At 44.5% G+C, this 26906-nt stretch overlaps 1 protein-coding gene across 5 annotated transcripts in view; it reads left to right on the top strand.

Annotated features, from left to right (window-relative positions):
- The window catches only part of LOC121569407 (echinoderm microtubule-associated protein-like 4), a 116476-nt gene extending 89828 nt beyond the window's left edge, over nucleotides 1–26648 (top strand). For 4 of the 5 annotated variants that reach the window (XM_045214237.1, XM_045214236.1, XM_045214235.1 and 1 more), the window contains 13 exons: nucleotides 685–780; nucleotides 907–1041; nucleotides 2266–2401; nucleotides 4075–4226; nucleotides 4388–4513; nucleotides 5235–5366; nucleotides 5599–5666; nucleotides 5808–5896; nucleotides 6036–6133; nucleotides 12583–12670; nucleotides 12929–13027; nucleotides 22949–23079; nucleotides 24785–26648. In XM_045214237.1, coding sequence (XP_045070172.1) covers nucleotides 685–780; nucleotides 907–1041; nucleotides 2266–2401; nucleotides 4075–4226; nucleotides 4388–4513; nucleotides 5235–5366; nucleotides 5599–5666; nucleotides 5808–5896; nucleotides 6036–6133; nucleotides 12583–12670; nucleotides 12929–13027; nucleotides 22949–23079; nucleotides 24785–25327 — 1893 coding nt within the window. In that variant the 3' untranslated portion in view covers nucleotides 25328–26648. Of the gene's footprint in view, nucleotides 1–684; nucleotides 781–906; nucleotides 1042–2265; nucleotides 2402–4074; nucleotides 4227–4387; nucleotides 4514–5234; nucleotides 5367–5598; nucleotides 5667–5807; nucleotides 5897–6035; nucleotides 6134–12582; nucleotides 12671–12928; nucleotides 13028–13714; nucleotides 13986–22948; nucleotides 23080–24784 lie in introns of those variants that run through there. The other variant, XM_045214238.1, reaches the window with a different exon arrangement.
- The last annotated feature ends 258 nt before the right edge of the window (nucleotides 26649–26906 follow it).

The raw sequence follows: 26906 nt of genomic DNA, 5'->3' as shown, positions 1-26906 counted from the left end.
TTCTGGGGTTCTAGGTGCTGTGTGTTTCTGGACTGAGCCCTTTCGTGATCAGGCTAGTGGGTCAGACTGGTGTTATTTTGAGCCCTTTCGTAATCAGGCTAGTGGGTCAGACTGGTGTTATTGTGGTGTTGAATACCTCATAGGCTCTCTAATCAGTAGTAGTTTACAGTTCCTATTCTCTCTCTGTCCTCAGTTAGCACATTCCAGAACACAGCTTTTACTGTCTGGCTCCCTTCACACGCAAACACAAACACACCGTGATCCATTTCCATACAAACAAACACAATTAATCTCCCACACAAACATGCATTCTAAGTGATTCATTATCCCCTTATGTTATCAAAGGTCTAACTAAGCAGTGGATTTGCCCTATCAAATAATAGGAAAGCTTGAATGAAGGTTATTATCATCTTCTGCTGTTGCTGATATCATTATGCCAAATCTACTCAATGGCTAACTACTTAGAAGAGTATTGTTTAGTTCTGCTTGCTTTATGGCCATTTTGCAACATGTGGATTAATGTTTAGACTTCCATGCCCTCTCACCAACATACAGCGTGTAGCTGTGAATTAACTGGAATTATATTATTATTATGTTATTCCATATTTAGTGAATTGCAGAAAATAGGATATGTGTTTCATGCAAGCTTTACTGACAAGACTTTCCCCTGTGTTTCTCCTACAGGACTCAGGTACACACCTGGCAGTGATTGATGATTGTAACGACCACATGTTGACTGTCTGGGACTGGCAGAAGAAATCCAAAATCGCTGAAATCAAGGTCAGAGATACCTGGGGTGTTTTGTACTGTGTAATTCTGCCTAAAATACGTAAAAGCATTTGATGATTTGGTTATGAAATACATTTTATTGTTAACTGTATATGATCTTTGTTTTACCTCCTCTAGTCTACAAATGAGGTGGTGCTTGCGGTGGAGTTCCACCCTACTGATGCCAACACCATAGTAACCTGTGGCAAGTCACACATCTTCTTTTGGACCTGGGCTGGCACCTCGCTGGCACGCAAGCAGGGCATCTTCGGGGTGAGGACGCTTTCACTTGTTCAGTACTTAAAAACGTGTAAAGTACTTAAAAAGATCTGCTTGAGCCAAACTGATCTGTCGCTCTGTAAACATGCCTGGGCGAGAATAAATAATAATAGCAAGCAAGCATATGGGCTTAGCCAACAACATAACGACAAAGATGTTGTCAGCAATGGAATATTGACGGACAGACAAAGTAGGCTACTACAATGCCACAAAATCAACGATATGGCCTCAGCAACGTCGACAGAAAATATAACTAACTAGATCAATAGCTAGAACAACAATGACTAGCTAATTACGGATTCTGATTCACACAACATGTTTGTAGAGAGAAGGGGAGTTGTGCCATGAGATGAGTGAAAATGGAGCCGTGTGGGAGGGAGGGGGAGGGAGCCGGGCTTGTTATAATCCAATCGTGGCAGCAGGTTCAACCTACACCCTGCCGGTTTCTTTACAGACAGCCGAACTAGCCAATTTATTTATTTAGAGCGCACAGCGCTTCACACTGTGACAGAGAGATGCGTGCTGGGAGAGAAGGGTGTAACTGCAGCCCGCAACTCAGGGCGTCCTGCGTGTGGGTATTCCTGCATCTGCAGGAACCCCTCTTTATACTTCTATTGGTCAATTTTTAAGCTATGACTCCAGTACATAGGCAGGAGGAAGGGGTGCTCCAGTACAGTAGATGGTGGTAATGCACTATAACATTGAATGCCAACCGCCGATAAACCCTACAGAAGAAGAAGAGGCTAGGACACACTGGTAGGCTGGAGGCGGGGCTGACACCATGTGTTAGCTAGCACTGGTGTCACCCCCGCCTCCAGCCTGCTGTGTCCGCCTGCCGAGTCCTCCTTAGACTAGCTGGCTAAACAGTGCAGGAATGACCACATGCAGGAGTGCTCAGAATTGCGGGCTGCAGTTGCACACTATTGTGCTGGGAGCTGGAAATTACTTTTTTCAGATCACGGATAATTACCAAAAAATTGTATCATAATCATATTCGGAAAATTCTCCATATTCGTTGCGATACTTGTTTTGTCAGAGTACTCGGCACACCCCTATGTGTCACTAAAAGTGCCTTAAATAATAATGTGATGTTAGAATATTATGTATCCCTTTCATAGTATACCTTTACCCATACATTTTTCTCTAGTCTGCCTGAACACGTAGACGACAATTATTACAAAGACATTTCATTCTCAGTCTCTCCCTATCCTGTTTCAGAAATACGAGAAGCCCAAGTTTGTTCAGTGTCTGGCCTTCCTCAACAACGGGGACATCTTGACTGGAGACTCTGGAGGCATCATATTGATATGGAGCAGGAGCACAGTGGAGCCGGCCCCAGGGAAAGGACCCAAAGGTACACTATACACATTGTACACCTTCCACTGTACTTTAAACCTCACAAACAGTCCCTACACCCACCTGTATAGTGCTACAGTACTGATGGCACAGTTGGTTGGAGCATGGTTCTTGAAACACCAGGATTGTGGGTTTGATTCCCTCATAAGCCATGTATAGCCTACTGAATATTTGTTTTAAACTTACCGGTAGTCACTTTGGTAAAACCGTCTGACCATATCATACATACCCACATGAGTAATACAAATAGTTAACTTTCCCAGTGAGTCTCAGACACAGAAGAGAGCAACTGAAAGAGGTGGTTTGAGACCGAAGAAAAGAAAACAGCCTTGAAGGAGAGACACAGAAGAAAAATAAAAGTGTGGGAGAGAGAAGGAGAGTGGGTGTGAGTGTTGGCAGGCCCCAGTGCCTGGGGGACGGAGGGTGTTGGGGTTTGAGCAGTAATGGTTTTGGTTGGCATGCAGTGGAACTGGATGAGCTAGGGCCAGGCGCCATGGATAAACTGTTAATCTCTCTTTATTTACCTGCTCTGCTTCGATCTGCTCTGCTCTACTAGCTCTACTGGGGTGGGCTAGGATGGCCCACGGCGCCACCCGGTGGTTAGATGGTGGGAATGCATGTGTGTCACAGGAACTTGGTGGCACCTTAATTGGGGAGAACAGGCTCGTGGTAATGGAGCGGAATAGGTGGAATGGTATCAAATACATCCATGTGTTTGATGCCATTCCATTTGCTCCGTTCCGGCCATTACTATGAGCCGTTCTCCTGTGATGTGTGTGTGTGTGTGTGTGTGTGTACAGTTTGTGTGTGTGTGCACATGCTTGAGCGTGCGTGTGTGAATGCTTGTGTCTTCTTGAGTGCGTGTGTGGGTCTGTCTGAGCTCTGCAGGGATGAAGGTCATGCCAATGTGGGGAGCAGAAGCGATACAATATTACCCCCATTAAGAATTCCACTGCCTCAGGTTTAGTCTAACTAGCCTTGAGGAATGGGCCTGCCGTGCTGTGTATCTGTGTGTTATCAGCAGAGACATGTAGTATTATAACAGGAGGAGTGATAATCAGAATGTAGAGAATGCAGACACATCAACCCTAGACACACGCACAGACGCTCACACTCATTCAAACATGCCTTCCACAGCTATCTTCTTAACCACACACACACAGACTCACACAGACACACATATACTCTCACTCACTTCCCCCTTCAAATGCTCCCCTGAGAAAACAACAAGAGCTGGCCTGTAGCGTGGCATATAAACCACATTAGCGAATGTCAAGTATTTGTGGTATCCTATTCCCAGAAATCTCTGCTGTGAGCTGTTTTACAGCCTCTCATTCCTCTCCCTCCTCTTTCCTTCTGGCCAATTTTCCTTCCTTCTCTCTTTCTCTCTCGCTCTCTCTCTCTCTCTCTCGCTCTCTCGCTCTCGCTCTCGCTCTCTCTCATCTCTCATTCTCTCTCATTCTCTCTCTCATTCTCTCTCTCTCTCTCTCTCTCTCTCTCTCTCTCTCTCTCTCTCTCTCTCTCTCTCTCTCTCTCTCTCTCTCTCTCTCTCTCTCTCTCTCTCTCTCTCTCTCTCTCTCTCTCTCTCTCTCTCTCTCTCTCTCTCTCTCTCTCTCTCTCTCTCTCTCTCTCTCTCTCTCTCTTTCCCTCTCTTTCTCCCTCCCCCTGTAGGTGCGTACCAGATCAGTCGTCAGATCAAGGCCCATGACGGCAGTGTGTTCACTCTGTGTCAGATGAGGAATGGGACCCTGCTGACCGGAGGGGGCAAGGACCACAAGATCATCCTGTGGGACCACGACCTCAACCAAGAGAGGGACATAGAGGTGCAGTCACAGCCATACAGAATACAACGCAGACACGTCTACACCAATGCACCATGGTTTATGCACAAACATATAAATATACATGTTCAATATGATGATAAACCTATCATCTGTTTGGGAGGTATTTTTCTGTACAACTCAATGTATCTGTTCCACTGCAGGTCCCTGATCAATATGGAACCATTCGTGCTGTGGCTGAGGGCAAGGGCGAGCAGCTTTTGGTGGGCACTTCACGTAACTTCATCCTGAGAGGGACGTTTAATGACGGCTTCCAGGTGGAAGTGCAGGTGAGAGAAGTTTATATTTCTCTCTCCTTTGTCTCTCTCTCTCTCTCTCTCTCTCTCTCTCTCTCTCTCTCTCTCTCTCTCTCTCTCTCTCTCTCTCTCCCCTCTCTCTCTCTCGCACTGCTGAATAGCTGACTGCCAGCACTACATATCCAGGCTGTGAGAGCTAAAGCCATCTGAGGACTGCAGGGCCCTGCTATGGAAGCTCTGTTGTAGGGATGCCAGTGTCAGCCTCCTCACTAGCTGCTTTCCCAATCGTTTCTTCTCTGTGAGGGAGAGCAGAGCGATCGAGACGCTGCTATTTTCCAGAGAGCTGCGTTGTAAAACTTGGCATTCATTTTCCAGTGATTTGAACTCTGTATAAACAGGCTGGCAGAGGTACTTATCCCCGCTTTTAAGGGCGCCCAACTGAGCCCACCCCCTTCTCCCCTCGTCTGCCCCTCTTTGAGGCACAATACACCCGTGTGAAGGAGGTCATCAGAGCTTTTGGTGGTGTGTTTCCAATGGCTTAGTTCGTTGGAACATGGTACTTGCATAGCAAAACCAGAGTTGTGGATTTTGATTCTCACATACAGTAACATGGGCAACATACAGAATAGACAGAATATGTGTTAACTACTCGGCAAGTCATGTTAACTACTCAGTATGTAGTCACTTTGGACAAAATGACTACATATCCACATCACATCAGCATTATTTTCTAACCTCTGACCTATCACCCCAGGGTCACACAGACGAGCTGTGGGGGCTGGCCTCTCACCCCTTCAAGGACCTGTTCCTCACCTGTGCCCAGGACAGGCAGGTGTGCCTGTGGAACTCTGTGGACCACTGCCTGGAATGGACCAGGCTGCTGGATGTAAGAACTAATAACTCCCTTTCGGAACTATTCTATACTGCAGATTAAGAATACATGCTCATTCACTGCCCTTTTAGATTTTATTCACAGACGTAATTGAAATGTTGATGCAAGTTTTCCATTGAGATCAAGGCATGCAAACACATCTCAAGTTAGGATTCAGGCCTTACACAAAATACTTGTATGTTTGAATTGCATCTCTCCCTTCCCTCTTGCTGTTTATTTCTCTCAGGAGCATGGCCACTGTGCAGACTTCCACCCCAGTGGTGCTGTTGTGGCCATCGGTACTCACTCAGGAAAGTAAGTTCAGCTTAACCCTATCTCTAACTCTGAAGCGCAGCAGTGGCTATTAATCCCATCTCTTATCGCTTACGCCTGTATGGGAATAGTCCATTCTTATAAATCCTCTGTGATGTTCTCTTCCCTCCCCCTGTGTCCCAGGTGGTACGCTCTGGATGCAGAGACCAGAGACCTGGTGGCCATTCATACAGACGGCAACGAGCAGCTGTCAGTCATGCGCTTCTCTGTAGGTGGGTGAAGCTGGTCTTACATCCTATCCTAACCGTAGACTTGGATTTGATGGAAGAATTGTTAAACCAATAAACGGTTAGGGAGGATAATAAAACATGGTGGATAATTTACCCACAATCCTGTTCCATCCCTCCCCAGATGGCACCCTGCTGGCAGTGGGATCACATGACAACTTCATTTACCTCTACACTGTGTCGGAGAAAGGCCGCAAGTACACCAGATACGGGAAGTGCATTGTGAGTACATCATCATTTGTTTGTGTGTGTTTGGAGTGATTAGTGTGTGTGGGGCCCTAGGGAGTTCTGTCTCCCTGCAGCTGGAGAGATGGATAGGATCAGTGCTTTCACAGTATGGTAATCACAGGAGAAGCAACAGGTCAGAGTCAGAGAGAGTCAGAAAGAGTCAGAGAGAGAGAGAGTCAAGAGTCCGGATGGGGATTGTTATGTAACTGCCAAAATAATGGAAACACTTGAGTAAATGAGGGATACAAAGTATATTGAAAACAGGTGCTTCCACACAGGTGTGGTTCCTGAGTTAATTAAGCAATTAACATCCCATCATGCTTAGGGTCATGCCATTATTTTAGCTACCACGGCAATGCCCCCATAGGATGACAATCCCCCCCCCCATCCACAGGGCACGAGTGTTCACTGAGTGGTTTGTTGAGCATGAAAACGATGTAAACCATATGCCATGACCGTCTCTGTCACCAGATCTCAACCCAATTAAACACTTATGGGAGATTCTGTAGTGGCGCCTGAGACACAAATCAACAAAACACAAAATGATAGAATTTCTCATGGAAGAATGGTGTCTCATCCCTCCAATAGAGTTCCAGACAGTTGTAGAATGTATGCCAAGGTGCATTGACGCTTTTCTGGCTCGTATTGGCCCAACACCCTATTAAGACGCTTTATGTTGGTGTTTCCTTTATTTTGGCAGTTACCTGTAGATATGTACAGTGAGGGGAAAAAAGTATTTGATTCCCTGCTGGTTTTGTACATTTGCCCACTGACAAAGAAATGATCAGTCTATAATTTTAATGGTAGGTTTATTTGAACAGTGAGAGACAGAATAACAACAAAAAGATCCTGCGAGAGGCAGCTGGGACCATAGTCACCAAGAAAACAATTGGTAACACACTACGCCGTGAATGACTGAAATCCTGCAGAGCCCGCAAGGTCCCCCTGCTCAAGAAAGCACATATACAGGCCCATCTGAAGTTTGCCAATGAACATCTGAATGATTCAGAGGAGAACTGGGTGAAAGTGTTGTGGTCAGATGGGACTACTTTATTACTTTATCCTATCCCAGGTATTCCTTAAAGAGGTGGGGTTTCAAATGTCTCCGGAAGGTGGTGAGTGACTCCGCTGTCCTGGCGTCGTGAGGGAGCTTGTTCCACCATTGGGGTGCCAGAGCAGCGAACAGTTTTGACTGGGCTGAGCGGGAACTGTGCTTCCGCAGAGGTAGGGGGGCCAGCAGGCCAGAGGTGGATGAACGCAATGCCCTCGTTTGGGTGTAGGGACTGATCAGAGCCTGAAGGTACGGAGGTGCCGTAACCCCTCACAGCTCCGTAGGCAAGCAACATGGTCTTGTAGCAGATGCGAGCTTCAACTGGAAGCCAGTGGAGTGTGCGGAGGAGCGGGGTGACGTGAGAGAACTTGGGAAGGTTGAACACCAGACGGGCAGCGGCATTCTGGATGAGTTGTAGGGGTTTAATGGCACAGGCAGGGAGCCCAGCCAACAGCGAGTTGCAGTAATCCAGACGGGAGATGACAAGTGCCTGGATTAGGACCTGTGCCGCTTCCTGTGTAAGGCAGGGTCGTACTCTCCGAATGTTGTAGAGCATGAACCTGCAGGATCGGGTCACCGCCTTGATGTTAGCGGAGAACGACAGGGTGTTGTCCAGGGTCACGCCAAGGCTCTTCGCACTCTGGGAGGAGGACACAACGGAGTTGTCAACCGTGATGGCGAGATCATGGAACGGGCAGTCCTTCCCCGGGAGGAAGAGCAGCTCCGTCTTGCCAAGGTTCAGCTTGAGGTGGTGATCTGTCATCCATACTGATATGTCTGCCAGACATGCAGAGATGCGATTCGCCACCTGGTTATCAGAAGGGGGAAAGGAGAAGATTAGTTGTGTATCGTCAGCGTAGCAATGATAGGAGAGGCCATGTGAGGATATGACAGAGACAAGTGACTTGGTGTATAGCGAGAATAGGAGAGGGCCTAGAACTGAGCCCTGGGGACACCAGTGGTGAGAGCACGTGGTGCGGAGACAGCTTCTCGCCACGCCACTTGGTAGGAGCGACCGGTCAGGTAGGACGCAATCCAAGAGTGAGCCGCGCCGGAGATGCCCAGCTCGGAGAGGGTGGAGAGGAGGATCTGATGGTTCACAGTATCAAAGGCAGCAGACAGGTCTAGAAGGACAAGAGCAGAGGAGAGAGAGTTAGCTTTAGCAGTGCGGAGAGCCTCCGTGACACAGAGAAGAGCAGTCTCAGTTGAATGACCAGTCCTGAAACCTGACTGGTTTGGGTCAAGAAGGTCATTCTGAGAGAGATAGCAAGAGAGTTGGCTAAAGACGGCACGCTCAATAGTTTTGGAAAGAAAAGAAAGAAGGGATACTGGTCTGTAGTTGTTGACATCAGAGGGATCAAGTGTTGGTTTTTTGAGAAGGGGTGCAACTCTCGCTCTCTTGAAGACGGAAGGGACATAGCCAGCGGTCAAGGATGAGTTGATCAGCGAGGTGAGGTAGGGGAGAAGGTCACCGGAGATGGTCTGGAGAAGAGAGGAGGGGATGGGGTCAAGCGGGCACGTTGTTGGGCGGCCTGCAGTCACAAGTCGCGAGATTTTATCTGGAGAGAGAGGGGAGAAAGAAGTCAAAGCATAGGGTAGGGCAGTGTGAGCAGGACCAGCAGTGTCATTAGACTTAACAAACGAGGATCGGATGTCGTCAACCTTCTTTTCAAAGTGGTTGACGAAGTCATCCACAGAGAGGGAGGAGGATTCAGCAGAGAGGAGAATGTGGCAAAGAGCTTCCTAGGGTTAGAGGCAGATGCTTGGAATTTAGAGTGGTAGAAAGTGGCCTTAGCAGCAGAAACAGATGAAGAGAATGTAGAGAGGAGGGAGTGAAAAGATGCCAGGTCCGCAGGGAGTCTAGTTTTCTTCCATTTCCGCTCAGCTGCCCGGAGCTCTGTTCTGTGAGCTCGCAATGAGTCATCAAGCCACGGAGCTGGAGGGGAGGACCGAGCCGGCCGGGAGGATAGGGGACACAGAGAGTCAAAGGATGCAGAAAGGGAGGAGAGGAGGGTTGAGGAGGCAGAATCAGGAGATTGGAGGGAGAAGGATTGAGCAGAGGGAAGAGATGATAGGATGGAAGAGGAGAGAGTACATTTTACATTTACATTTTAGTCATTTAGCAGACGCTCTTATCCAGAGCGACTTACAGTTAGTGAATACATATTTTTTTTTTATACTGGCCCCCCGTGGGAATCGAACCCACAACCCTGGCGTTGCAAACGCCATGCTCTATCAACTGAGCTACATCCCTGCCTAGTAGTGGGAGTAGTGGGAGAGAGAGCGAAGGTTGCGGTGGCGCATTACCATCTGTGTAGGGGCAGAGTGAGTAGTGTTGGAGGAGAGCGAGAGAGAAAAGGATACAAAGTAGTGGTCGGAGACATGGAGGGGAGTTGCAGTGAGATTAGTAGAAGAGCAGCATCTAGTAAAGATGAGGTCAAGCGTATTGCCTGCCTTGTGAGTAGGGGGGGACGGTGAGAGGGTGAGGTCAAAAGAGGAGAGGAGTGGAAAGAAGGAGGCAGAGAGAAATGAGTCAAATGTAGACGTAAGGAGGTTGAAATCCCCAAAACTGTGAGGGGTGAGCCATCCTCAGGAAAGGAACTTATCAAGGCGTCAAGCTCATTGATGAACTCTCCAAGGGAACCTGGAGGGTGATAGATGACAAGGATATTAAGCTTAAATGGGCTAGTGACTGTGACAGCATGGAATTCAAATGAGGAGATAGACAGATGGGTTAGGGGAAAAATTGAGAATGTCCACTTGGGAGAGATGAGGATTCCTGTGCCACCACCCCTCTGACCAGATGCTCTCGGGGTATGCGAGAACACATGGTCAGACGAGGAGAGAGCAGTAGGAGTAGCAGTGTTTTCAGTGGTAATCCATGTTTCCGTCAGCGCCAGGAAGTCGAGGGACTGGAGGGTAGCATAGGCTGGGATGAAGTCAGCCTTGTTGGCAGCAGAACGGCAGTTCCAGAGGCTGCCTGAGACCTGGAACTCCAGGTGTGTGGTGCGTGCAGGGACCACCAGGTTAGAGAGGCAGCAGCCACGCGGTGTGAGGCGTTTGTGTAGCCTGTGCGGAGAGGAGAGAACAGGGATAGGCAGAGGCATAGTTGACAGGCTGTAGCAAATGGCTACAATAATGCAGAGGAGATCGGAATGAAATGAACTAAACATCTGGGAAAGGAGAGAGCAGGGCCTCCCTCACCACAACTCCCAAATATAACTCTCCCAACTTCCACCTCAGAAACTATGATTGTTTCACTGAAACACCCGAATAAAACTCTCCCAACTTCCACTTTAGAAATTAGAATAGTTGCAAACTACAGCGGTTCAATGTTTCAAGGAGTAGACTCAACTTACTTTATTCAGCTAGCTAACTATGACGCCATAGCTAACTAGCATGCTAGCATCCAATAACACACGGTTTAGCACCAATACTTGGTTACAACAAACTACCAATAGTGTGTTAACACACTAAACAGATAATTCGTGTCCGTGTCTAGTTCCTTTCATAACGCAGCAATAATTAAACGTTGGCTAGCTAGCACAAAGATATAGTACTGCTAGCTGGTAGTGTTGGCTAGCTAGCAATGGCTGCTGTGTTGACTTTGTTTGAAAAAGCGGCGTCGTTAAGCAACGAATGTAGCTGGCTAAAATTAAATTGTATTTAGTTGCTATAGTACTGCTAGCTGGTAGCGTTGGCTAGCTAGCAATGGCTGCGGTGATGACTTTGTTTGAAAAACGGCGTCGCTGCGAACGAATGTAGCTGGCTAAAAGGATATTGTATTTAGTTACTACAGTACTGCTAGCTAGTAGCTGGTAGTGTTGGCTAGCTAGCAATGGCTGCGGTGTTGACTTTGTTTGAAAAACGGCGTCACTGCGAACGAATGTAGCTGGCTAGCTAACCTCGATAGTTACTCTATACTACACCTTTATCTTTGATACAAATACAACTATGTAGCTAGCCAACATTACACTAATCAAATCGTTCCATTGTAATGTGTCATATTACCTGCGGAGCGAAGTACAGCATGACTACTCACCTGTCTCAAGGCTTAAAAATCTTTATTTAATCTGTCTCCTCGCTTTCATCTACACTGATTTGAAGTGGATTTAACAAGTGACATCAATAAGGGATCAAAGCTTTCACCTGGATTCACATGGTCAGTCCTAATGTTTTGTACACTCAGTGTATAACTATGTTATTTATTGGAATTTTTAGGGACACAAATATGGATGTCCTGTTGTTCATAGAAAGAACTACAGGGTTGTGCGTATAAATAGGGAAATGTATAAACAGAGAAATACATCAACTTTGTGTGTGTGCGCGTTTGTGCGTGCGTGTGTTTCGTTCAGTATGGGATTCAGATTTGTATGTGTTTGCGTGAGAAAGTGAGGTCAGCAGCTGCGGAGTGTCTAGCTTGGCAGGATGTCAATGACATTCCTGTGTGTAAAAGTTTGTGTGTTTGCATGTATGTGTATGATTGCATGTGTGTATGGGTCTTTGTGTTGGAGGGAAGCCTGCAGACTTGAAGGAAATCAAACAGTGCCAAGATAGGCAAACAGAGATTCCCTCCCTGACCCTGAGTGAGGGGGAGGACAGACAGACATGCACACACACACACACACACACACACACACACACACACACACAGTGTCTCCTCCTATGGGCTGAGGTGGAAGGTGGAGTTCGCTCCCTAGATAGTGAACTTTTATAAAGGCAAAAATCTCACATGAAATTATGTGCAAAACTAAGTTAGCTGTACTATACATGCTGTACATGTCCCTAGCTCCATTAAAAGACCATTAACTACGGCCTCCCGAGTGGCGCAGTGGTCTAAGGCACTGCATCACAGTGCTTGAGGTGTCACTACAGACCTGGGTTCGATCCCAAGCTGTGTCACAACGGGCCGTGACCGGGAGTCCCTTAGGGCGGCGCACAATTGGCTCAGCGTTGTCCGGGTTAGGGGAAGGTTTGGCCGGGGGGGCTTTACTTGGCTTATCGTGCTCTAGCGACTCCTTGTGGCGGGCCAGGCGCCTGCAGGCTGACTTCGGTCGTTGAACAGTGTTTCCTCCGACACATTGGTGCGGCTGGCTTCCGGGTTAAGCGGGCGGGTGTTAAGAAGTGTGGTTAAGCGTGTCATGTTTCTGAGGACGCATGACTCGACCTTCGCCTCTCCCGAGCTTGTTGGGGAGTTGCAGCGATGAGACAAGGTCGTAATTGGATCACAATTGGATATTACGAAATTGGGGGGAAAATACCCCCCCCAAAAAAAATATATATATATATATATATATATATATATATATATATATATATATATATATATACCATTAACTGTTTCAGCTCTCTAAATCATTTACCAAGCCTTCTCATTCTATGTGGTTAACAGGGACATTCCAGCTACATCACACATCTTGACTGGTCCCCTGACAACAAGTTCATCATGTCCAACTCAGGAGACTACGAGATCCTCTACTGTGAGTAAACACACCTACGAATGATTGTCATGCTTAAGTGAGACTACAGCAACAGCTTAATTGATTTAACCTCATGCTATGTTACTGATCCATGAAGCAATATTTAGCAATCAGTGTATGTTTTTATTAACTTTTTTTAAGTAATTGTGCTAAACCAACTTACAGTATAGCTCATGAAAGTCATACCTTTTGCATTACACTTCTATTGTGAAGTATCCCCTTAAGCTATGCCCTGACTTGGTTCTATCCTCTTTGCAGGGGACATTCCAAACGGCTGCAAGTACATCCGTAACCGCTCTGAGTGCAAGGACATTGACTGGGCCACCTACACCTGTGTGCTGGGTTACCATGTCTTCGGTGAGTACCTGGGTTATATATAGGGATATGGTGGGATTGGTTTTGCTTTTCTTGTTGGCGTGATTCATCCTAAAACACTTTGGCACTGTTCTTGGCTGTGCTATGCTGGATCTGTTTGTGTGTTTCTGTGCGTTTTATTTTTACTGATGTGGGTGTATAAGCTTCTATGGGTGTGTGGCTGCAATTTATGTTTCTATGAGTCCTATTACTAAACAGAGAGTGTGGTTTGGGAGTTTGCACATCAGCAACTTATCACACGCACTCTTACAGACGTTCTGCCTTTTGCCCCTTGTTTTTCTCCCCTCCTTCGTTCATCCTCTCTCTCTCTTTCTCTACTCTCTTTCTTATTCAGTTTTTTAGATGTCATACACAAGTTTGTAACAGTGAAAGGAAATCAAGAGCTCTAATTTGAATAACAGCAATTTAATGTCCTTCCATTCCAACTCTCCGCTACCAGAATTGTCCCTGCTGTGCTTTCACTACTGGTTTTGTCCCACTGCAGTATGTTGTGTTATGTGGTATCTCTCTCTCTTTCTCTATTCTCAATATCTGTCTCTCAATCTTTCTTTATTTCTCTCTCCCTCTTTATTTTTTTGTCTCTCTGTCCATCTCTTTCTTTCTCTGTGTCTCTTTCTCTCTCTCTCTCTCTCTCTTTTTCACTAAGCCCCCCCCCACACTCCACATCAGCCCCCCACTCCACATATTTCAGCTCTTTATGAAAATAGTTAACTCTTGACTTTTAGATTTCTCAGTTCTCAGCCAGTAGATTGTCTGAGGCTGCAACCAGGGGCGTAATGATCAGACCCAAAAATGTAAGTAGGCAACAAGCCTTGTTGTAATCTGATAGCCAGGGGTTAATTGAATTGGGAATTGAGAGGTGGGGAGCCCTCCTTTTTGCTGACCATTCGAAGCCAAAAGCTGTTTTATTGCTATTAAAATATAGGTTGTGATAGCTGAAGGCCTAATCGTTATTTTCATTCATTCGACCAGTAGGCTAGTGCAATTTTGGTTTTAAGTAGGCCTATTGGTATGAAAATATTTAGAGCATTTTCCCCAAAATACATGTCCTGTTCATGGCTTCAAAGCCAATAACAATTGTAGGCAATAACAAATGTCCATTGTAATGCAGTGAGAGAATGATAATTGAGATAATGCAAATAATGAATGATTACTTTGTTGGGCAAACTTTTTTTAGCTTCTTGCTGTAGGCCTACTTCATCAATCTCTGCCTGCATCCCTAATCCCTACCCGTAGACTACCTGCCTCTGCTATAATATTCTAACAGATCAATCTTGCCAAACATCATAAAATATTGCTAAGTTATTTAGCTATAGTGTGGATGAAGGGCTGTTTTTTTATATAATGAGCAACCAGATAGTGCAACTGCTACGTAGGCAACACAATAATCAGACCGAGACAAGCCGGCTCAGGGAAGAATTTGCGCAAGCTGCCTTGTAGTTGGTTACTATGTTGCAATATCTATATTCTCGGAGCCGCGTTGTTGATACAAAATGTTTCAATAGTCTCCGAGCCGCCTCATTCGTTGATGCAATGTTTCAATATTCTCAGAGCCACCTTGTTGATATAATGCTTCAATATTTGCAGAATTTTTCCCTTCCCTGGCGAATAATGCAGACAGGCAAATGCAAAAATGAGCTGGGCTCACACATTATGAGGAACATCTCTGAATGCATCGCAACGAGACAATGACACTGTCATAATACACTGTATGCGCCATTCCACTAGGGTGGCTTCATATAGCCTATAGTAGGGGGTCGGGAACCTTTTTCATGTGGAGTGACGATTTACAATTGATCCAGTGGAGGCTCCTCAGAGGAGGAAGGGGAAGACCATCCTACTCAATGAATTTCATAAAAATAGTGAAACATTACAAAAGTTTTCCTTTTTAGATAAAACTATACTAGATATATTCACATCACCAAATAATTGATTAAAACACACTGTTTTGCAATGAAGGTCTACAGTTGCCTCAGCAGCACTCTGTAGGGAAGCACCATGGTCTAGCCGGAGGACAGCTAGTTTCCGTCCTCCTCTGGGCACATTGACTTCAATACAAATCCTATGAGGCTTGTGGTTCTCACCCCCTTTCATAGACTTACACAATAATTATGACAACTTCCGGAGGACGTCCTCCAACCTATCAGAGCTCTTGCAGGATTAACTGACATGTTGTTCACCCAATCAAAGGATCAGACAATGAATCTAGCACTGAAAACATAAGCTACAGCTAGCTAGAACTGTAGTGAATAGAATGTGGTGAGTAGTTGACTCAAAGAGAGAAATACAATAGTTGAACAGTTTTGAACAAATTAATTTCTTCAAAAATGAAAGAGAAGAGGGAGAGAGAGCTAGCTATATATTAACTTTCACTTAAAGATGCACTATGTAGAAATCACTCCGCCATTGCCTTCTTGCTAAAATTCTAATAGTTCGCTTAATTTCAGTTTGTGACAGAACAAGCCAGTAGAGAATCATTGTACCATCTAAACCGCTGTGAAATATATTTTCCATAACCAAAAATATTGTATTTTCAGCTGTTTGAAGATGGTGTACAAAACCGAAAGTAAAAGATGCAAAAACAAAACATAAGAACGGGAAGCATAGAAATAGCGCAGATAGAATAGATTTACCTCTTCTTAGACTTGCACACATTATAACATATATTTATATGTGAATTTGGTCGGATCACCCAAAAAGTTGCATATTGCAGCTAGCTAGCGAATGCAGCTAGCAAGTTTAGCCTACTCAAACACCCGGCTCAAACAGAGAGGGATGCTATGTTAGCTAGCTGGCTATGGCTATCCAACACGAGAACTCTTCCAAGTCAAGGTAAGCTTTTGGTTTTATTAATTTATTGCCACCGGGGCCTGCCGGTGTAACTTCTAAACTGCTTGCTGTACACTGTATTGCATGATTGTAGTGGGTTTACTAACGCATTAGTTCTAGTAGCTATGTTGACTATGATGTTAGCTAATATGGTGACAACAATGTAGGCCGTGTGTAGCGGTTATGATTTGAAGGTTTGGCTTGGAAAAGTTTTTATACAACGAGCAAAGAGATCATGCTGTTTGTATGTGGTTGTCTTTGGGGGGGATCGGGGTGTATTTATTCTGCTGATTCTGTTAAGACGTTTCTTAAATGGATGCAAACAGAACGAAGCGTGGATAAACATACCTGGATTTGTCCAATAGAAACTCGTTGGCAACTGTTTGGACTAATGATTACACCCTAGATCAGCTAGATGCAGGCAAGATTGTGCAAGGCGGTATTGAATGTGTCACTGTCTGTCAGCTTGATTACTCACATTTTTCTCTCGACCTTTGCACCTACATTGTAAACTTGAATTCGTAGGCTAGGTTGTAGCAACCTCGTGATGGGTATAGGGAAAAGTCGAGTAACATGTAGTAGCTTAAACCTATCGATGTTACATTGAGCTGGGTGAATGGAATATGAATGACAGTCATACAATATGCTGTAATAGAAATAAGGCCATGCTCATGAAAAAATAAATTGTCCTCCCCAGTCTTAAATGGCACCGACCGCCACTGAATTGATCCTACCATTTCTAAAGGTCTGCGTGCCAGTTATGAGCTTCATATAAGCATTGTAGGCTTCCTAACTGTACCCCAAAAATGTCTAACTGCCCACAAACAGAATAATTATAGCTGGCTACTAGACAGAGGCGCTATCCATTCAGCACCATGCCACGGAGCTCCACTATGCCTACCTGTACCGAGGCGCTGTCCATTCTTTGGTCAAGTTTTTTTGTCTTCATGCTTCCTTGTCGATTGTAATTCTAAGTAAGTCCTTTGATGTATGCCTTTTATTTCAATGCATGTGTAGGCTTTATCTGGCATAGTTTGCATTGGTGGTCAGCAGTTATGTGCTCCGGTTACTTTTACATTGATGTTGGCATTTGAAGTCGGCCTCGTTGTGACCTGATAGCGTGTATTATGCGTATTTTTCATGTTGCACTGTATGGGCAGTTCCACAAGTAAATTAGTCAATTTATGATGATAAATAAAATAAAATAAATGATGATGTTGAGTAGTGGTTGACATTGTATATGCCGTCCCACAGACTTTAAAACCGAATATTGCTGTGATAATTAATGTCTAGGGCATTTTTGTTATTTTGTTCTCCAAATAGCATTTTAGAGTTTTTAGTAAATTAGCTTAATTTACAAAAATAATAGGGGGTTGGTGGTTGGGGTATTTCTACTCACCCCACTTTTTTTTGTTTAAAAATAATCTTTATTGAAGTTTTTCCCATTTTATAAATAATTGACATAAATACAAATCAACTTTCACATCAATACATTTGAGTTTATAATTACATAAGAAATATTTACAGATTTAATAGTGTACATGGATTTTTGTTTGTTTGTCCATATCATTTCTTTTTAGTTCTGTTTTGATTTGTAAAACAAATAATAACAAAATGGTGTTTGAATAAAAAGGTTGTTTTCTAGTCTTATAGGCATCTTGCTATCCACATTTGACTGTTCACAATACAGTGCATAATGTCCACAATATTTATTTGCTAATTTAGATGCATATTATTGTCCTCCATACCATGTGTATATTGAAGACCCCTTTGAAAGACAGACTTGGGATTTATACATAGGCATACAGTGCCTTCAGAAAGTATTCACACCCCTTGACTTTCTCCACATTTAGTTGTGTTACAGCCTGAATTTAAAATGCATTAAATTGAGATTTTTTTGGTCACTGGCCTACACACAATACCCCATAATGTAAAAGTGGATTTACGTTTTTAGATTTAAAAAATAAAAAATAATATTAAATAAAAAGCTGAAATGTCTTGAGTCAATAAGTATTCAACCCCTTTGTAATGGCAAGCCTAAATAAGTTCAGTAATAAATATTTGCATGGACTCATAAGTTGCATGGACTATAATAATAGTGTTTAGCATGACTTTTGAATTACTACCTCATCTCTGTACCCCACACATACACTACATTACCAAAATGTGGACACCTGCTGGTCAAACATCTCATTCCAAAATCATTGGCATTAATATGGAGTTGGTTCCCCCTTTGCTGCTATAACAGCCTGCACTCATCTGGGAAAGCTTTCTACTAGATGTTGGAACATTGTTGCGGGGACTTGCTTCCATTCAGCCACAAAAGCATTAGTGAGGTCGGGCACTGATGTTGTGCGATTGGGCCTGGCTCGCAGTCGGCGTTCCAATTCATCCCAAAGGTGTTTGATGGGGTTCCACACCGATCTCGACAAACCATTTCTGTATGGATCTCACTTTGTGCACAGGGGCATTCCATGCTGAAACAGGAAATGGCCTTCCCAAAACTGTTGCCACAAAGTTGGAAGCACAGAATCGTCTAAGATGTCATTGTATGCTGTAGCGTTAAGATTTCCCTTCACTGGAACTAGCCCGAACCATGTAAAACAGCCCCAGAACATTATTGCTCCTCCACCAAACTTTACAGTTGGCACTATGCATTGGGGCAGGTAGCGTTCTCCTGGCATCCACCAAACCCAGATTCTTCCTACGGCCTGCCAGATGGTGAAGCGTGATTGATCACTCCAGAGAACACGTTTCCACTGCTCAAGAGTCCAATGGCGGAGAACTTTACACCACTCAAGCCGACGCTTGGCATTGCGCATGGTGATCTTAGGCTTTAACCCATTTCATGAAGCTCATGACTAATAGTTATTGTGCTGACGTTGTTTCCAGAAGCAGTTTGGAACTCGGTAGTGAGTGTTGCAACTGAGGACAGACGATTTTTACACACTATGCGCTTCAGCACTCGCCGGTCCCGTTCTGTGAGCTTGTGTGGCCAACCACTTCGCGACTGAGCAGTTCTTGCTCCTAGACGTTTCCACTTCACAATAACAGCACTTACAGTTGACCGTGCTGCTCTAGCAGGGCAGAAATTTGACGAACTGACTACTTGGGAAGGTGGCATCCTATAACGGTGCCACGTTGAAAGTCACTGAGCTCTTCAGTAAGGCCATTCTACTGCCAATGTTTGTCTAATGAGATTTCATGGCTGTGTGCTCGATTGTATACACCTGTCAGCAATGGAAGTGGCTGAAATAGCAGAATCCACTAATTTGAAGGGGTGTCCACATACTTTTGTATATATAGTGTACAATTATCTGTAAGGTCCTTCAGTTGAGCAGTGAATTTGAAACACAGATTCAACCACAAAGACCAGGGAGTTTTTCCAATGCCCCACAAAGAAGGGTACCTATTGGTAGATGGGTAAACATTTTATAAAGCAGACATTGAATATCCCTTTGAGCATGGTGAAGTTATTAATTACACTTTGGATGGTGTATCAATACACCCAGTCACTGCAAAGATACAGGCGTCCTTCCTTACTCAGTTGCCGGAGAAGAAGGAATCTGCTCAGTGATTTCACCATGAGGCCAATGGTGACTATAAAACAGTTATGGAGATTAATGACTGTGCTAACCTAATTTACAGAGTGAAAAGAAAGAAGCCTGTACAAAATAAAACATATTCCAAAACATGCATCCTGTTTGCAATAAGGCACTAAAGTAAAACTGCAAAAAATGTGGCAAATAAATAAACTTTATGTCCTGAATACCAAGCGTTAAGTTTGGGGCAAATCCAACACATCACTGAGTACCACTCTTCATATTTTCAAGCAGGTGGTGGCTGCATATGGGTATGCTTGTCATCTGCAAGAACTAGGGAGTTTTTTAGGATAAAAAGAAACGGAATAGAGCTAAGCACAGATAAAATCCTAGAGGAAAACCTAGTTTAGTCTGCTTTCCAACAGACACTGGGAGAAAATGCACATTTCAGCAGGACAATAACCAAACCTAAAACACAAGGCCAAATATACACTGGAGTTGCTTACCAAGATGACATTGAATGTCCCTGAGTGGCCTACTTACAGTTTTGACTTAAATCGGCTTGAAAATCTATGGCAAGGCTGTTTAGCAATGATCAACAAGCAGCTTGACAGTGCTTGAAGAATTCTTTAAAGAATATTGCCAAAAATGTTCAATCCAGGTGTGCAAAGCTCATAGAGACTTACAGTGCTTTGCAAAAGTATTCATCCTCCTTGGCGTTTTTCCTATTTTGTTGCGTTACACCCTGTAATTTAAATTGATTTTTATTTGGATTTCATACACAAAATAGTCCAAATTGGGTGAAGTGAAATTCAAAAAATTACTTGTTTCCAAAGAAATGTATAACGGAAAAGTAGTGCATGCATATGTATTCACCCCCTTTGCTATGAAGCCCCTAAATAAGATCTGGTGCAACCAATTACCTTCAGAAGTCACATAATTAGTTAGATTGCACACAGGTGGACTTTATTTAAGTGTCACATGATCTCAGTATATATACACCTGTTCTGAAAAGCCCCAGAGTCTGCAACCTCACTAAGCAAGGGGCACCACCAAGCAAGCGGCACAATGAAGACCAAGGAGCTCACCAAACAGGTCAGGGACAAAGTTGTGGAGAAGTACAAATCAGAAATAATATCAGAAACTTTGAACATCCCACAGAGCACCGTTAAATCCATTATTAAAAAATTGAAAGAATATGGCAGCACAACAAACCTGCCAAGAGAGGGCCGCCCACCAAAACTCACGGACAGGCAAAGAGGGCATTAATCAGAGAGGCAACAAAGAGACCAAAGATAACCCTGAAGGAGCTGCAAAGCTCCACAGCGGAGATTGGAGTATCTGTCCATAGGACCACTTTAAGCCGTACACTCCACAGAGCTGGGCTTCACGGCAGAGTGGCAAGAAAAAAGCCATTGTTTAATGAAAAAAATAAGCAAACACATTTGGTGTTCGCCAAAAGGCATGTGGGAGAGTCCCCAAACATATGGAAGAAGGTACTCTGGTCAGATGAGACTTAAATGTAGCTTTTTGGCCATCAAGGAAAACGCTATGTCTGGCGCAAACCCAACACCTCTCATCACCCCGAGAACACCATCCCCACAGTGAAACATAGTGGTGGCAGCATCATGCTGTGGGGATGTTTTTCATTGGCAGGGACTTGGAAACTGGTCAGAATTGAAGGAATGATGAATGGCGCTAAATATTGGGAAATTCTTGAGGGAAACCTGTTTCAGTCTTCCAGAGATTTGAGACTGGGACGGAGGTCCACCTTCCAGCAGGACAATGGCCCTAAGCATACTGCTAAAGCAACACTCGAGTGGTTTAAGGGGAAACATTTACATGTCTTGGAATGGCCTAGTCAAAGCCCAGACCTCTATCCAATTGAGAATCTGTGTTATGACTTAAAGATTGCTGTACACCAGCGGAACCCATCCAACTTGAAGGAGCTGGAGCAGGTTTGCCTTGTAGAATGGGCAAAAATCTCAGTGGCTAGATGTGCCAAGCTTATAGAGACATTCCCCAAGAGACTTGCAGCTGTAATTGCTGCAAAAGGTGGCTCTACAAAGTATTGACTTTGGGGGGTGAATAGTTATGCACACTCAAGTCTTCAGTTTTTTTGTCTTATTTCTTGTTTATTTCACAATAAAAAATATTTTGCATCTTCAAAGTAGTATAAATCAAATGATACAAACCCCCCCAAAATAAGGCAACAAAATAGGAAAAAATGGGGGGGTGAATACTTTCGCAAGCCACTGTACCCAGAAAGACTCACAGCTGTAATCGCTGTCAAAGGCCATTCTAAAATGTATTGACTCAGGGGGTTGAATACTTCTCTAATCAAGATATATTAGTGTTTTATTTATTTACAAATGTTCACATTTTTCTTCCAATTTGACATTACAAAGTATTTTGTGTAGATCGTTGACAAAAAAATGATAATTACATCCACTTTAATCCTACTTTGTAACACAACAAAATGTGGAAAAAGTAAAGGGGTGTGAATACTTTCTGAAGACACTACATCAAACCCGATATTTCTCATAAAATACCATATTTCTTTAGTTCTGTAGTATTTCACTAAAAGGTGTTCAAAATTCTCTTCATCGTGACAATTAGGCATTAGACACAATTTACTTTTGACAAAACAAATCCACTTTACTACACTCTTTCTGACAGTTGTGCACAGAGTGGATTTTTTAATACAGTGTTTCGTTTCAGCATGGGTCAGGTTCACCACCATATAATTAATCAATGTCACTTTATAAAAAGTTTTGTTCAAGAGACTGTTCCAGTTAATATTTAAATGTCTGAAATTGTCTGAGATACCTGATCATTAGGTTCTGTCACCGTATTTAAATCCCCACATATAATTACTGAATATCTCACACATAAATATCCCTTTAGTTTAATAAATAATAGCCTTTTCTTACTTGCAACAGATGCTGAGTATACTGTACATGTATCACTTATTTCTGTCCAATAATAATTAATTGATGTCTGCAAAGTCTGTTATTTAAGCTCTTTTAGATTATTTGCCTACTTTCATCTTTCTGCCTACTTTCTTTTTATCTTGGTTTTGGATTGGTAAGTGTGAACAGCGTTTCACTCCACCTGCTTTGTGTATTTCTATACACCCCACTTTGCCATACCTTAGGTTTAGCTGAACTGACGCCACTGGCTGTAACTGATAGGACACCTGAGAATAGAGTATTCATATGTGTGTGAAGTGATCACTTCTGTATGTGCATGTGCACATGTTTTTGTACACACCCGTGAGAGAGGGAAAGTAAGATAGGGAGAGTGTATTGTGAATGTTAGTGTGCATGGAGAGGTGAATGAAGTATGTGATGTCTCTCTTATAGTGTTGGTCTGCCCTCTGGTGGTATGCTTTTCACATGGCTTCATGTACATGCACATGTGGATAGCACACGTAGGTTCACTGCTTTGACTCCATATTTTATCTGTGATAGTGGGGCAAGAAAACCAATGTATATGTGTGTGTGTGTGTGTGTGTGTGTGTGTCTTCCAGGAGTGTGGCCTGAGGGCTCCGATGGCACAGACATCAACGCCCTGATCAGATCCCACAACAGGAAGGTGATTGCTCTGGCTGATGACTTCTGCAAAGTGCACCTCTTCCAGTACCCCTGCGCCAGACCCAAGGTAAGCCAGCCCTGGCCCCTAAGTACCAGCCCCTTACTAAACACTGCTCAGTGCTACCATCCCTGTACTAAGCGTATACTGTACAGTGCCTTTGGAAAGTATTCAGACCCCTTGACTTTTTCCACATTTTGTTACGTTACAGCCTTATTCTAAAATGGATTATATATTTTTTTTACTCAGCAATCTACACACAATACCCCATAATGACAAAGTGAAAACAAGTTTTTAGAAATGTTTGCAAATGTATGAAAAATGTAAAATAGAAATACCTTATTTACATAAGTATTCAGACCCTTTGCTATGAGACTCGAAATTGAGCTCCGGTGCATCCTGTTTCCATTGATCATCCTTGAGATGTTTCTACAAATTGATTGGAGTCCACCTGTGGTAAATTCAATTGATTGGAAATTATTTGGAAAGGCTCACACCTGTCTATATAAGGTCCTACAGTTCGACAGTGCATGTCAGAGCAAAAACCAAGCCATGAGGTCAAAGGAATTGTCCGTACAGCTCCGAGACAGGATTGTGTCGAGGCACAGATCTGGGGAAGGGTACCAAATTTTTTTTTGCAGCATTGTAGATCCCCAAGAACACAGTGGCCTCCATCACTCTTAAATGGAAGAAGTTTGGAACAACCAAGACTCTTCCTATCGGGGTAGAAGGGCCTTGGTCAGGGAGTTGACCAAGAACCCGATGGTCACTCTGACAGAGCTCCTCTGTGGAGAACCTTCCAGAAGGACAACCATCTCTGCAGAACTCCACCAATCAGGCCTTTATGGTAGAGTGGCCAGACGGAAGCCACTGCTCTGTAAAAGGCACATGACAGCCCTCTTGGAGTTTGCCAAAAGGCACCTAAAGACTCAGACCATGAAAAACAAGATACTCTGGTCTGATGAAACCAAGATTAAACTCTTTGCCTTGAATGCCAAGCGTCACATCTGGAGGAAACTTGGCACCATCCCTACGGTGAAGCATGGTGGTGGCAGCATCATGCTGTGGGGATGTTTTTCAGTGGCAGGGACTGGGAGACTAGTCAGGATTGAGGGAAAGATGAAGGAGCAAAGTACAAAGAGATACTTGATGAGAAACTGCTCCAGAGCGCTCAGGACCTCAGACTGGGGCAAAGGTTCACCTTCCAACAGAACAACGACCCTAAGCACACAGCCAAGACAATGCAGGAGTGGCTTCGGGACAAGAGTCTGAATGTCATTGAGTGGCCCAGCCATAGCCCGGACTTGAACCCGATCGAACATCTCTGGAGAGACCTGAAAATAGCTGTGCAGCAACGCTCCCCATCCAACCTGACAGAGCTTGAGAGGATCTGCAGAGATGAATGGGAGAAACTCCCCAAATACAGGTGTGCGAAGCTCTTAGCGTCCTACCCAAGAAGACTCGAGGCTGTAATCGTTGCCAAAGGTGCTCCAACAAAGTACTGAGTAAAGTACTGAGTAAAGGGTCTGAATACTTATGTAAATATGATATTTCAGTTTATATAAATTAGCAAACATTTCTAAAAACCTGTTTTTGCTTTGTCATTATGGGGTATTATGTGTAGATTGATGAGGGGAAAAAACAATTGAATCCATTTTAGAATAAGGCTGTAACATAACAAGATGGGGTCTGAGTACTTTCCGAAGGCTGTAACATACTGTAACATTAGCTTCAAATCATATAATGTGCTGACATGTGTCTCCTTCCTCCGCAGGCACCGAGCCACAAATATAGCGCCCACAGCAGTCACGTGACTAATGTGACCTTCATGTACAACGACAGTCACTTAGTGTCCACGGGTGGGAAGGATACCAGTGTCATGCAGTGGCGTCTGGTGGAGAAGACCCCCTCGTTGGTCCCCAGCGACTCTTCCCTCTCTCTGGGGGAGGGGCTCCTGCATAACTCCAACCCCCGCGCCCCTATCCCAACGGTGGCCCTGACGCCCACCCCCACCGAGCAGGCCACGATGCCAACCCCAACTCCGCCCTCCGTCCTCGACCTGACCTCTGACCCCCCAGTGGTGCCCTGCGGGGGTGCGTCAATCGTCACGCCTCCCCCCACGCCCACCGAGCCCACGACCAACGGACGGCAGGAGAGCTCCCCTGAAACCCCTCCCCACTCAGAGCTGACCCCACCCCGCTCAGAGTCTACCCCGCCCCCCTCCCACAGCACGCTGAGCCCCAAGGACAGCCTGGACCCCAGCGATGACTTGGCCACGCCTAGCGACGAGGGCTGCCCTTTCACCTCACCCTCGTAAAAAGCGTCAGTTGTGATGCAGCCCAGCGCGCTCTCCTGCTCAGCACTCCTCCCTGGAGGCACCTCGATGTCACTGCGTCTCTCAGGAGGAGCGCAGCAGGGTTCAGTATCTGTTCAGGTTTCCTTAGTTTTTCTTTTGAGTTTATTTTCATGCTCTTCGTTTTGTTTTGTTTTGAAGTCTGTGTGTTAATTGGATAAGAATGGAGGGTGTAAGTGAGACAAGCAGGGATATTAGTGGCTGATGTTTTTTCTTTTTTTACGTTGTCACTCTGCGTTGTGAGAGTGTGAGGATAGAATGTTGTGGTTGTTCTGGGTCATACGGTTAAGTCAAGTCTGCAGATGAAAGCTCTGTGAGAGAGGGACACACAAGCACACAGAGACGTGCAAACACTAACACTAGCACTAATACACAAAGACACACAAAGTTACACTCCAACGTCACTCCTAGATCAGACAGACAGATGCAGGATCATTTACACAGTTCTAATATCACCGTAATGTTGCTATCGTAGATACTCATATAGTACTTGATACCAAGTATTAAACACAAGTATATTATGCTACAAGAGCCTAGTGCCTCTTCCCTGAGCCTAGCTAATGTCAGGCAGGTACCCCTGGCTAATGCTCACTCCCCAGTCCAACCCTTTGTCAACACTGATCATATGGTCTCTAGGCTATGTTGCCAAATAACTTGTACTAACCTAATCCTAGCTCAATAATGCAACAACCTGCAATAACACACCATAGCATACTGTGCGACCACACACAACCAGTTATACACATGCAGCTAATGCAACACACTCCATCACTCTGGACTTTCAAACAGGTGTGTGTGTGTGTGTGTGTGTGTGTGTGTGTGTGTGTGTGTGTGTGTGTGTGTGTGTGTGTGTGTGTGTGTGTGCGCCTGCAGACTGCTTCATGGCAATAAGCTGTTCTCTCTGGTAGAGTCCCTGCAGGAAACTCATCCATCCAGCCTCGCTGTAAAGGCAAAAAAGGACTCTGATGAATAATGGTCCATAGGATATCCTGTGGCCATGGACATTATGACCACACTGAACCACCAGCAACACCCTTACCCAGGTGACGCTCTCACCTGCTCGCCCTACGATAACGTGCTACCATTTTTAGTGTTTCTTTTTATTTCCATTTAGGATTGATACCTTTTAAAAGCTCATTCTGGGGACTGTTCCTTCTCTGCTCTACGGACTGAGATGTTTTCAAGAAAAAATAAAGAAGATTTTTTTTTTTAAGTCTTAAGTGTGTGCGAGCCGCCGTTTACACGTTTGTGTCATTCCGGAGGAGGGTGTGCCCAGCTTTCCCTGCCCCCCAATCTGCAGAAACTCAGGACGGGATCACGCTCACAGGAATACACAGCCAATAGAGTCTCTTCTACACAATCTTCTCTTTATCCCCTCAGTGGGATTTCCACAGAGATAGCATAGGGGAGAGAGAGAAAGGCTCTTCTGTTTTTCAGCTGGAAGTGGAGGAGAGATAATGTTTTTGAAATGCCTGTCTATGACTAGGGAGAGAAAGTCCAAGGCTTTCTATGACAAGGAATACTGAGGAAAGATAGAAGGGAT

This window comes from Coregonus clupeaformis, unplaced genomic scaffold (assembly GCF_020615455.1).
Source record: "Coregonus clupeaformis isolate EN_2021a unplaced genomic scaffold, ASM2061545v1 scaf0220, whole genome shotgun sequence".
Lineage (NCBI taxonomy): Eukaryota > Metazoa > Chordata > Actinopteri > Salmoniformes > Salmonidae > Coregonus > Coregonus clupeaformis.
Note: the sequence above shows the minus strand (reverse complement) of the source record. Positions and strands in the feature narration are given on the sequence as shown.